The sequence below is a fragment of the Triticum aestivum genome, chromosome 3D (genome assembly GCF_018294505.1).
Source record: "Triticum aestivum cultivar Chinese Spring chromosome 3D, IWGSC CS RefSeq v2.1, whole genome shotgun sequence".
In the NCBI taxonomy this organism is placed as follows: Eukaryota; Viridiplantae; Streptophyta; class Magnoliopsida; order Poales; family Poaceae; genus Triticum; species Triticum aestivum.
The window spans coordinates 546052652-546065657 of record NC_057802.1 but is presented as its reverse complement, the minus strand read 5'-3'; the positions used below and the strand labels follow the sequence as shown (position 1 = coordinate 546065657).

The 13006-nt window shown below is 44.4% G+C and overlaps 2 protein-coding genes across 5 annotated transcripts; one reads left to right on the top strand and one right to left on the bottom strand.

Annotated features, from left to right (window-relative positions):
• Positions 1 to 368: 368 nt before the first annotated feature.
• On the top strand, positions 369 to 4657 carry LOC123080361 (uncharacterized). Of its 4 annotated transcripts, none has more exons than XR_006438348.1 (6): positions 369 to 654; positions 732 to 924; positions 1165 to 1369; positions 1735 to 1846; positions 2461 to 2808; positions 2941 to 3185. XR_006438348.1 is itself a non-coding variant. In XM_044503267.1 (6 exons), the coding sequence occupies exons 1-6, from the start codon at positions 427 to 429 to the stop codon at positions 3866 to 3868; spliced, it is 2148 nt and encodes a 715-aa protein (XP_044359202.1). In that variant the 5' UTR covers positions 369 to 426; the 3' UTR covers positions 3869 to 4657. The 4 variants fall into 4 exon arrangements, 2 of the variants coding, with proteins under 2 accessions (XP_044359202.1, XP_044359203.1); XR_006438347.1 differs by having other exon boundaries at positions 2899 to 3155; XM_044503267.1 differs by having other exon boundaries at positions 1735 to 1938; positions 2899 to 4657.
• A 5053-nt stretch (positions 4658 to 9710) lies between these two features.
• On the bottom strand, positions 9711 to 11592 carry LOC123075300 (GDSL esterase/lipase APG). Its single transcript, XM_044497941.1, has 4 exons — positions 11176 to 11592; positions 10968 to 11098; positions 10609 to 10842; positions 9711 to 10506 (listed from the first exon to the last, which is right to left on the bottom strand). Exons 1-4 carry the CDS (start codon positions 11432 to 11434, stop codon positions 10045 to 10047), a joined length of 1086 nt encoding a protein of 361 aa, XP_044353876.1. The 5' UTR covers positions 11435 to 11592; the 3' UTR covers positions 9711 to 10044.
• Between the last annotated feature and the right edge of the window lie 1414 nt (positions 11593 to 13006).

Sequence of the window (13006 nt, the reverse complement as noted above, 5' to 3'; positions counted from 1 at the left end):
GAGGTAAAACCCCCATATATTAACTCATAACGTTCATGGGGATAATTACAGGGTCGTGCGGGGTGCCAAACCACACATGCTAAAGCACGTGCCTCAAAATTACTCCTCCTACTTTCAAAGCGGAACAAGCATGTCCCAAAATCAGCTTTTCGGGCTATGATCTCCTTCACTATGGCTTCATTTCTTCCTCCCGTACCTTCTGAAATGTCCTTCACTATGGTGCACGGGCTCTTTGCTTTAGGACTTCGGGCACTCGATGAATTGCCTCGAGAGATGGCCCGCGCACCTGGACAGTTGGGCTTGTAGATTTCCGAATCCAAGCCCATCCCCAGCTGAACCGAAGCACAAAAGCCCACTTTGCCGTTCTCTCTTCCCAGGCTTCGGATTTCCCCCCGCCGTCGCCGTCGCGGCGGCAAACCCCAAAAAATGGCGCCTCCTCCCCTAGACGACCTCACGCACCTGCTCGCCGAGGTGGCTTCCTGCCTCTCCCGCCCTCCCGGCGGCGCGGGCCCCTCCTCCGTGGCCGGCGACTCACTCTCCGCCTCCGTCTCCTCCCTCGCGGCTGCCCTCAACCCCCGCGCCGCCGCCCCTGCCTCCTCCGGAACCAGGGTCCTCGACGCCGCGCTCTCCCTCATGTGCTTCGACCCACAGGAGGCAATCCCCCCCTCTCCCCCAATCTCCTTGCCCTCCCTGCGAGCCTTGGTTGGTGCTGATGTGCGTTCGCATTGCAGGTGGATAGGGCTCGCCTGGACTGCCTCGTCCGCACCGCAGTCTCCGCGCTCTCCGATCCGACCTCGTGCCGAGTGGCCCGGACCGACGACCGCGCCGAGATGCTCTGCGTCGGGAGCTCCGTCTCGCCCCGGGACTGCCGCGAGCTGGTCCGCTCTTGCGCCGCCCTCGTCGAGAAATTGTGGGGCCGTGATGGTGAGATTTCTCCCCTTCCTCTGTTCTCCCCGAATAGCTTGCAGTAGACTGCAATGCTGCCACTTTCAAACGAACTTTAGGAGGCTGCTGTATAATTAACATTCAGATCTACATTCCTTGCAATTCAGTGCTCACTTCATGAAATTTTGTGTTCGCCCCCCTCACTTCCTCAGGCTGTAGGTCAACAATATGTTACGTGTTGGTGTTGATGTTCATGTATTGTGACTTTCTATTGTGCAGCTGCGGGGCATTCCTATGACCTGTTGCATGCTGCTGTGAAAACAGCCCTGTTATCCCCTCGTTACCAGTGTCTCTTTCCTTCGCCATATTACAGAGAAGATGGAGAAAGCAGTTGCGAGATGGGTACCATTTCTCTGGATGTAACAACCCATCCATCTTATCAAGTGCTTCCCAATGATGGCTCAATCCCGCCGAGTTATGCTTGGTACAGTTATACATGGACCAACATAGTACTAGCATTAGCTTTAAGGATGTTGTATGATATTCGTTTACATTGAGCTGTCTTCTAGTGATGTTTTGGCTGCGAACATGATATAGAATAATAAGGCAATATATGCTAAAGTCCAACATGAATCCCAGAAATGTACACCGATCTTAACCCTCTCTTATCAGAAAAATCGTACTGTTTTGTCACTAGTGCAATGTTGAGTTATTGGCATTCTTTTTTACCTTATCCGTGCTTACATCAGGTGGTCATTTATCCTGTTGCCTGATTTGAGAAAAAAAAATCCTGCCATTCTTTTACATATTTCACTGATTTGTTTTTTGTTTTTCGTTTGTGTGTGGCAGGGCCCTTTTGTGGCATTACGACCCATCAATTCTGAAACATGATCTTTCAGAGATGCTACGAGAAGCAATCACAAGGCCTTTGCTTTGTATGAGAAAAGAATTACATGATCGGGTAGCATGGCGTGTGATTGTAATATGCTTAGTTTGCTCCCCACCAGCGTTCTTGGAGATGCGATCATTATTCCATATATGGTTTCTTGCGACGTAACTTGGACACCTCATAATACTTGTACTAGCTTCTCTATTTTTTGTTTGTGACTCTGAGTTTGTTGTGTTTATGTCAGTTGGCATCTCGAATAATTTTCACACTTGCAATTAAACTTGCACACGGTACAATTAAAGGTGTATGTCTTGAGCATGCAGCTAGCAAAGTTGAAGTTCATTATTAGAAAATAGGGTAATGTGCATGGCCAAGTGAACTCTTCAAAGCTTGGATTTAGACTACCTCAAAGCTGAATTAACAGATTCATGTTTTGTAACATTTTGAAATTCATCATCTGTTAGTTATTTAATCTTCTGTAAATGGAAACTTTATTAACCAGAGAGTTCATTGTTTAATCTTCTGTAGCATTCCTTCCTCCTGTTCTAAATGGTAGACCCACGGCACTATTATGGATCCACACGGTTCTGCATGTTGTCTGAATGCATTACACATTCTGGGCTTCTTGTTTGTGGAGATCTCTTTTACAATTTTTTCTTATTGGTGTATATCATTTTTGTTTGCAGGGGTATGGGTTCTGTGCTAGGACTTTGCACAGCAGTGGTATCATCAGTATTAGATATTCTTCTCGAGCCTATGGGATGGGGAATATCCATGGAACTGGGACAGAAATTTCCCTTTACACATGCTTATTTCCCAAGCCAACAAAGGGACTTACTTGCCATACTAACTGGAACCATATCATGCAGACGATTTTTGGATCTTGTTTCTTGCATAGAAGCTATGGTTTTCTTGGGTAAAGCAAGCAGTGACAACTCTTCATTGAAAATACAATCACAAACATCAAAAGGGTCACACTTTCGCATGAAACAACCATCAAAGGGATTGGTCAAATTCAAATACAGTTCTGCCTGGTATGCTTATTAACATGCAAACAATAATATCCAGATATTGAGCATGCTGTTCAACTCAAAGCTAGTTGCTCCTGCTCTGTGGTGCTGCAGGTTGACAATTACGAACTTCCCTAACTGGTTCATTTTTGCCAGTGCTCTACTATTTCACCAGGAAGGTTCACAAGGTTATTTATCAGAAGTATTATCTGAGGAGAAAACTGCTGAATCAATAAGCGATATCAGTCTTGCTCAGAAGGCAGCATTTTACCTTTCATGGGTGTTATGCCCTTCTAATGTTGATGAGTGCCAGATGCTAGCTAACAATATGGTGGAGTTATCACATTCTTGGGCCAGGAACAACAAAAAGCGCCCAAGTAATGCACACCATAGCAGTACAGTAAATCACCGGAGGAGACTGCGCGTACCCACAGTTGGGGATACAGAGAAACTTCATGCGTCAACCAACCCTGTCAGTTCCTTTATTAGAGATTTTGATGATCGCTGTGTGAAGTTTTGTCGCATAACTGCTGTCAGTCAAGTGCAAGGTGCAGAACAATTAGACGTCCCTCTCTCATGCCCTAATTTTCTGCATTTACGGGTTCCTCTAGAGGTTCTGCTTGTGTCCTCTGCTTGTATTAGTGAGCAAGACTGTAACGTGCTTCTGCACTACGCAAGCACTGGTCTGGTTCTGGAGTCAAAGGAAGTGCAGACAAAAAGGAAAGATCAGGCTGGTAATGATGTTTTTTCATCCAGTCGTGGAGGTTTTACTGAAAGATCGGCTTTCAGTGGTGCATGCCTCATCTTTGGCTGGCTTGACATTATTGAGGATATGTCCGCAGTGATCTTTGAATGTGAAGATACATGTCGTCATTTTGTCAGTCAACTCAGAACCAAGACAGGCCCATACCTGCTGAAGTGTGTAAATTTATTTCTGAATGAGGCGGGTCATGATAAAGATTTTGTAATCGATCTTCGTGACAGATTGTTAGACTGGATTAATGAAGGGCAGAGTTTTGATGGTTGTGAGGCATTCAAAGACGTTATCGTTCAAATGAACGCAAAAATTCAGCCCTCTTCATAGCAGTGATCAGGGATTTTATGTAACTGTGATTGTGTCCGGATGGGTTCCTGGTCTCCTGGTGACTGTACTGCTGGATGTGAACTGTGGAGTTAAAACATATCCATTCAGCTCTTGGTCAGTCTTATCAGAATTCTGTACCACAAGTCCTAGCTATTCAAGCAGTGCAACTGTACAAGCAATTCTGATCAGTTCTACCCGTGTAGATATTGTTGTAAAGTAGCATCTGTCAGGTTTAGATATTGTAAAGTAACATCTGTCAGGTCTTGATAGTGTAAAGTAGCATCTGCAAAACATAAATTGGGCCAGGCAAAGTAGTAATACTGCATTCATGTGCAAATTTAGCTGTCGACTCCATTCCGGATGTTTCCAGTTCATTTCTTCTGTCATGGCTAAATATAGATTCTTGTGTTTGAATTATAGAAATTAAATGGTTGTAGTCACCAGTTTATGTTTAGTAAAGCTATCATCAGTTACTATCAATTTTCTACCCGTCTGCAAGAGATATTAGCTATTTCTATCTAGACTGAGCCACTGATGTACTATATTTTACATGACATGCACATGCTACTCTGCATCTCTTGCTGCTGCACTGCTGTTACTGAGCCAACTATTCTTGATGTGCACTAACTACTTCACTGTACCAGTTCCAGTGCAAACATTTGGTGTTGCATTATTGCAGCTTTGAGCTGCTTGGGGTGATCAAACTGCTTTTGTAATAGATAGAAATGGCCTCAATATACATTCTTCTCGCCTGCCTTTTTATGGTCCTATAAAGCAATTTGTAACCTTGTAGGTGAACTTTATCATTTTCTTTGCTGTGCAGATTGCAGACCACTGAGAAGAAGGAAAAACTCAAACAAAGTTTAAGGAAACTTCATATATTATATCAGACGCAAGAAATGGAATCATAGTTTAATTTGGTTTGTTAGTGCTATTTGTGCCATACAGCAGTTCCAGGTAATTTATTTCTGAATTTAAATTTCTTGAGTTAATGTTTCCTCTTAATTATATAGTATTTCAAATTTGTTACTCGGTGATTGGATATGGTCAACTAAGACATTGATATGTTTGCACAGCCTATTTAGTAGACTTGTGACCACGCTGGAGAACTTTTTTATGTATGCTTCTCTTGTTACATATGTAAAGTAGAAAAAGTTATGAATGACAATACTTACCTCCTGATTATATTATTAAGGTATCTGGATGTGATGGACAAAAGTATAATAATATGTTTATTTTGTAGGGCATAGTTTTTCTGAAATATTTTTATATATGTATGCATAGAGAATACAAAATTTCCCGCAAAGAAAAAAGAGAGAATACAAAATTTCGAAAGTTTGCATCCTCCTCTACTTTAGGCCGTGCTTGGATTTGTTGTAATTAAATACGGAGGTGTATATTTTACACCTGTATCTTACCGGCCGCTTAGCAATTCTCCGACGGAAATAAAATGATGAGCCGAGACCTGTATTCTTTACAGGTGTATTTGAAAAGAACAAAACGATCCAAACAGGCCTTACATTTCTTGGAAAGTACAATTCATTAACTTTGGGGGCTTTGCTCAGTTTAAGATATAACTGCTTTTTATCTAAATGTCGCACAACCGGAGTTATTATGTACTCCCTCCGTAAAGAAATATAAGAGCGTTTTGATTACTAAAGTAGTGATCTAAATGCTGGACGAGGATTTGGAGCACTCGGGTGCTCCGCACCCCTATACGAACAATTCATTCAAAAAAATACCGAGAAATTTGAAAAAAATCTGGGATTTTGGGATATCAAACTTGGGTTCCCGATCTACTCCCGTGTGAAATTTCGTGAAATAATACCAGGAAACATATTCGTGGCAAAAAAGACAAAAATTTCCTATGTATAGAAAAAAACTGTTTGGGTAGATTTTTGTTTGGACAATATTTCCTTCGCCACGGATACGTTTTCGGGAATTATTTCACGAAATTTCACACGGGAGTAGATTGGGAACCCAGGTTTGATATCCCCAAATTTCAGTTTTTTTTTTTGATTTTTTGGTATTTTTTACGATTATTTTTCGTATAGGGGTGTGAAGCACCCAGGAGCTCCTGTGTATTTTCCTCTAAATGCTCTTATATTTCTTTACAGAGGGAGTAGTTCGTACTTGCATGCTTCGAAAGCCCTAAACTGAGCTGCTTTTTCGGGTTAGGTGACCTTTTATTGTTAGTCAACACTCGGATACATATCAATTTTTAGAATAGTAGCCTCTTCTGACCAAGTTGCACATATTATGTGGCCGAAATGCCAGTCAACAATACATCAAAATCACAATTATAGTAGCTGCTTGTTTTTGGTTGTTAAGGAAAAATGCATCTGCAACCACAGTGCCAAATATGTTTGTGGAGAGTGCCTGGCTGCACAAGTTGCACATTAATGGACGCAGCGACCGGTGCCACTTGTAACCGTTCATATCTGGGCAGCTGCTGCATCACATCGATCGTGTCCGGAAGACTAGGAACCATTAACTGTACTGTATATCCCATGGTTAAGGCTCACCCGTATTAATTAGTGACGTCGACACATGGATGACGGCCATTCAAACATGTACTTACTTTGGGCAGTCTTAAGAAAAAGACACCGATATCTTGCACATCTGCTTATATTGCAAAATAATTTTTCAAACCCAATGAAACTGTTATTTTTGTTATGGATTGACTGGTCGAAAACAAACATTAATTTTTCCGTATTTGATTGAACTATTTTCAAAAGGTTATTATCAAAGTTTTAATTTCTTTTACCAAAAGTACTTTTAAAATGTCATGCTTTTGTGTAGCCGATCTAATAAATTCTACTCCAAGTTCATCTTGTTTTTAGTCAGTTAGTGTGGCACAGCCTTGCAGGTAGGTAATTAGGGTATCATTAGTACACAATAGCACCACTGAAGACGCCCTGGAGCCTACCTGCATAGCGATGCAACAAGCTGGACGGGTGGCAATTAAACAAGGGAACTATACGATTAAGCAGTGAGTGGCCCATAAATCATCAATTAAGACAGCCATATGTCGAACCATTGGAACGTATGGTTCTGACTTGTGTAAATACATTACCTTCAGTTTTAATGTATAGTAGGATAGATTTATCAAATTAGATCAAGGGTTGTTCTGTTTGTTATGGTCTTGCAGTAGAAATTACTCCCTCCGTTTCTAAATATAAGTCTTTTTAGAGATTTTAATTGGGACTACATACGGATGTATATATACGTACTTTAGAGTATAGCTTCAGTCATTTTGTTCCGTGTGTAGTCCATATTGGAATCTATAAAAAGACTTATATTTAGGAATAGAGGGAGTACATATCTTGCTAAAACCTAATAATGGTGCTACGAGGCAGTTGCTAAAACCTATTGCATTTGTTATTTTGCGGAAAAAAATTACATATAGATCTCACACATCAAGTATAAATAATTGTGGAGTTGGATGTTTAATAAATGTTTGAAGCACAAGATTCACACGTCGTACTTCAATGTCATTCATCTAGTGAATTTTATTGTGCCAATCAACTAATGGTACAGCCTTGCATGTTCGGGTATCGTTAACACACAATAGCACCACTGAAGACGCCCTGGAACCTACCTGCATAGGCATAGCGATCCAACAAGTTGGACTGGTACGGCTCATGCACCGGCGCATAGTTGTATGAGAGTGAATTATGGATTAAGCAGTTAGTGGACCATGGGTTATCAATTAAGTTAGGCTGTCCATATGTTAGAGTACGTAATGGGCCTAATGGCCTAGACTAACGGGCTATACCGCCAGCCCAAAGGCCCCCGGCCGGCCCTCTCGCGCCCTCCTTCTAGCAGCGCCATAACACCATATTATTGTGTTGAATCATTGGAACTATGGACGTGACTTGTGTAAAGATACAACCTTCAATTTAACTGTACAATATGACATATGCATCAAAGTCGAACAAATCGGTTTGTAAAAAGAAAAAATGAAATGTCCTTCATTGAGTGAATGTAAAGTCAAAAACACCTACAATGTCCTTCATTGAGTGAATATATTACCATCTTCCAATAAAACACCAACAAGGAGATGGCAAAAATATATGGAAAAAAGAGGGGGCCAAATCAAGGGTTTTATAAATTGCAAGACTTCTCATCCTGGGGCTTAGGGGCCGGTAGATGGGACACCGGCATGTCCTTGTAGATTTTAAGAAGGGAATGAAGTACGTAAAATATCGTTGCGGAATCCATCATTGATGGCCAAACCAATGGTTTTCACCTTGAAGAACATGAATTGGTTCTCGAAGACGAGTGAGTATCCTCAGGGTCAGATCCCACATATATGCCAAGTTACCCAATAAAATGTGACCCACAGGACACTAGCACCCAGACATTTATTTGAAGAGGAATGAGGCGCCGTGGGGAGACCCTTGTACCCGGGCCGGAGCTAGAGAGGAGAGACCTCACCTTTGTCGGTACTCCTTACTAGGCATGGCAAGACAAAATGAGATGTGATGGCGTCATGTGAGCAGAAACCCCAATTTTATCTCCGGAGCCATATACAAACAACCAAGAGAAGTACAATGAGACATGACTTGTGGGTTTGTGGTGTGAATTCCAGGGAAGATTTATTGTGCAACACCGCGCCTTTCCCTCTGGCAGTTGGGAAGCATATGGTTTGTAGCTACAATTCCCTTTCAGTGTCAATTGAGAAGATATCTATTAGTGATCTTATGGCTTGAGGTGCTACCGTGCTCCCAGGTCATGGTGCCACAGCTAAAATGTTTCAAAAAGGTCATGTAGATTGGCACAACATATATCAATCATGCAGATTCAGTTCCGATTTGATTCACATGTTGGAAACAAGGAACAAAAATCCAGCTATGAATAGTATCATATTGAAATTCTGCTATAATACTAGTATACTTTTACCGGTTAATTGAGCTCGTTTTTCTTTTTTTCCTAGGCAAAGCCCAAGTGTACATATCCCTCGGCCAAACCTTGTTATTTCACTCCTAATTGGATAGGCAGTGCTCCTATGCCAATGTTTTGAAAAAAAAAGAGCACTCTGGGTTTCGGATTATGGGTTATTTACTAAAGTTTGCCTTTTGTTTCTTGGCGTATGAGATGAGTTGGAAGTTTGTAACAACATATATATACTTGTTGCCAGAGCCAGACTACTTTTTTTGGGGAAATTTTCTGTTGATTTTGTTACACTGCCTTTGCTTGGACCACGGTAGCACTAGATGCATCTCCTTGTGCATATGATAAACTGGCAACTACACATCCCTTTACAGGGACATGTTCAATTTTACTGGATACAATTTGTATATGCTTTCAGAATCCAAATTCGCATACTAGTTTTTCCCTAAGAAGCAGAAGACAACCATGCAAGAGCTAAACAATTTGTTCCCGGTCAAAAAGCTACTTCCTCCGTTCACTATTATAAGATGTTCAAACTTTCTTCTAATTCAGATGTATATAGACGCATCTTCACTCATTTCAGTCCATATATAGTTTATATTAAAATATAAGAAACATCTTATATTTGCAAACAGAGGGAGTAGTATATATAGCTTAAAGCTAGAGCTTCACTTGAGTTGAAAAATAAATTAACATACATTTTTCCACAGAGGGTGTTTGTTTTCAGGGACTTTTTGGTGTAGGGATTAGAAAAAGTTCCCCTCTTAGAGACTTTTTAACCAAACAGGAGGGACTATTAGGGACTAAAAGTTGCTTTTGGAACTAAATGAAGAAGACTCTAAGGAGAGTCTTTTTTTGGGACTTTTTGAGACTTTTCCAACAATGCCCCACCCTGCACCCATTGCCCCGCTGCCCCATGGTGTTGTTTGGTTGTTATTTTTCTGTATACTAGGGGTAACATGGTCATTTAATAACCTCTAGGGAGGGACTAGGGACTTTTTAGTCCCTGAAAACAAACAAGGAGGGATTTTTTAGGGACTAGGGACTTTTTAGTTGGGACTAGAAAGTCCTAGGAATTATGAACCAAACAGCGCCTATGCTTTTCAACAAATTACATAGCTAGCAACAAGGGCCCACACTTTGTAGGAAACATATTGGAAGCATTAATTGCTACACTCATGGATACACGTACACTACTAGTAGTTGGCAGATAAGTTCGTCGATCTGCTGCAGCTGCAGCTGCAGCTGCACGTACGCACGCCCTTGTTGCCTCACGCTTACTAGGTGAGCAAGTCGATGCCCGCCGACACCAGGGACTCGGCGACGACCAGGTTGGCCGCCTCCGACGGGTGCACGCCGTCGAAGTACACGTAGCTGCTGGCGTTCCGGCACATCCCGGCCGCCGTCGCCGGGTCGCAGAGGTAGACCCTCGTCCCGGCCTTCCCCGTCCGGCAGCACGTCCTCCTCGCCTCCGCGAAGCCCTGCGCCGCGGGCCTCTCCGAGAGGTCCCGGAGCGGCGTGTAGATGTCGAAGACGGCCACCTTGAGGCCCGCGTGCCGCCTCAGCAGCGCCCCCACGGTGGCGTTCAGCTTCCGGTTGAAGGTCTCCGCGTCGCGGTTGAGCCTCGGCAGGCACCCGCCGCCGCTCCGGCCCTTGCCGTACAGCCTGATCGTCGCCGGCAGGCACCCCAGCGGCGGCATCGTCGTCACGCCGATCCGCCGCGCCCCCAGCCTGTACAGCTCCTGCAATATGTCCAAACCCACAACAAGGTCACATAAGGTACATATATGATGAGCAGGCGAAGCGAGGTGAGGCTGGCGATGTCGGTGAGTCGGAGTACTGACGCTGGCGAAGCCGGAGAAGATGCCGACGAGGAGGTCGCAGTAGCGGTCGACGTCGTAGCGGGCGGACAGGGAGGCGTTGTGGTAGTAGTTCTGGATGAAGTCGCCGGTGCCGGTGCTGACGACGTACAGCGCCTCGGCGAGGATGGTGCGCGCCTGCCGCCGCCCGGCCACCGCCGCCAGCTTGGACCTGTACTCCTTGTAGTACTTGAGCTGCTGCGACAGCGTGATTGCATCCTACAAATAAATACGTACGCACAGCTGATAACTATTAAAAAAAAACCGTGTTCCCCACTGACATGTCTCCATCTCGTGTAGTCCAAAACAAGCTGCTTCTGAAGATGTGGCCGTTGTATACTTACATACATGGCCGCCGTGTCGTCGGAGTAGCTGGACGCGGCGGAGCCGAAGTTGGCGCCGGTGAGGAGGTTCTTCCCCGACGCCAGCGGGCTCAGGTACGGCGGCGCGTAGCCCTCAAAGCCGAGTGTTTCAGCTGCACCAACATGTTACACACTAAGGGTGACAGTTGCAGGATATATACGCATGACTGTGCATGTAAGGACATGGTACCGGTGATGTCGGTGACGATCTTGCCGTCGGAGAACCTGCCGGTGGCCCGGTGGCGCCGGAAGTTCTCCCCGTACGGCGCGTAGTTGGCCTTGAAGACGGCGCCGGGCAGGTAGTTGTTGTTGCCGACGTCGATGGTCGAGTCGCCGAACGAGATCACCGCCGGCACCACCTGCCCGCGGACGCCGCAGGAGAGGAGCAGAGGCAGTGCCACCAGCACAAGCCTCCGTTGCATCGCCGGTGAGCTCTTGTACGACGACATGCTCTTAGATTTCCGTACGTGCACCGCGCGTAGCCAAACACCGAGCCGATGGCACCGTATATATAGAGCTAGCCATACGTGGAAAAGTCCGTATCTCTATTGCTGGTACTATGTTTTTGTTCTAAAGAAAAATGCACAAAACAGGGTGGATACACTCGTATGCTCGTGTAATTTTTAAAACTTATAAAGATGACCGCTTACGAAACACTGCAAGAATCACAAATGGTTATGTATACAGTATTATCATGCAAGTCCAGACCGTGCGTGAGCGTGACCCTTAAGGAGCTGCGTTCGCTTCAAGGACGCCTGGCATACATCAGGCGATTCATAGCCAATTTTGCAGGAAGAATCCAACCTTTTACAAGAAAAACCAAAAAAGACATTCCATTCTTTTGGGACGGTGTAAATCAAAATACCATAAATTTGGTTCATACTTGTCCTAGACCATTGACTACTCTATCCATAGTGTCAGGTGGACAGCTATCCAAATTATATTTTAAGACGCCCTAGCCAGCCGCCGTCTACCCAAAAAGCTAGGGTTCTTCTGCCTCCCGCCGGCGCCGGCGCCGATCCGTCCCGTCTCCCGTGGCCTTAGGGTCACGGGGGCGGAGTAGATCCCGGCCCTTGCCGGTGGGAGGGCTCCGTTTTTAGATTTTTTTGAGGTTTATTAGGGTTTGTGTCCTACTCAGGGAGGCGAGACGGCGGCGACTCCCTGAAGAGGGAATAAAGGTCTCCCCGCCTAGCCCCCGTTCCGGTGATGCGTCTAGCATCGTCGGTGGGTATGTGGAGGTGTGTCTCTGGTGGATCTGTCTTTGGTGGATTTGCTCGGATCTATTCGTCGTTCGTCCTTGTTCGTGCGTCTTCAGGTTGGATCCTTCTTATCTACACTCTTCATCGGCGGTGGTTGCTGTTCTCGAAGATGAATAGATCGGAAGTTTATCCCGCAAAAAAAATATATTATATTTTTCCATATTGGGTGTTTTTATTGCAGTAATGTTATTGCGCTGCGACAAATCGAATGTTTTTTTATGATAGCCGCGGTGAAGGTAATATATTTAGTTAGCAAGTACGGCAAATCCTGATAAAAAAACTAAGCTGATGCCGGTTTGACATGCTTGGTAACTAAACCTGCCGTCTTATCTTATTTCGAAAATGCTGCTCCTACTAAATTCCTAGTACGAACAATCTGTGCACTAGTATATTTCTGATCGTAAATACCCTATCTATATAGCTAACCGTCATTAGACTGAATACGTAAATTTTTTGTAAAAACTTTACGTAGGAATAGCACTGCTCATTTTATTTTGTTTCGTCTTCCCTGGCCGATGGAGTGGAAGGTGTCAGACACGCACGCGTGCATGCATGAAGCAGATCTAGCTTAGCTTTGCTCGCGGTTGGCTGGCTAGCTTGCCGCAATTTTGTTGGGACCGTCTGATCAAACGTTGGAGTGTGATGCATGCGGCCGAGCTGTGCCGACGTGACGCACGTTTACGACCCAGTAGCTTCACCCGCTTAAATACACGTACCATTTCTACACAGCCTACTTGTTTCCTTCGCCTTCAGCTTCAAATA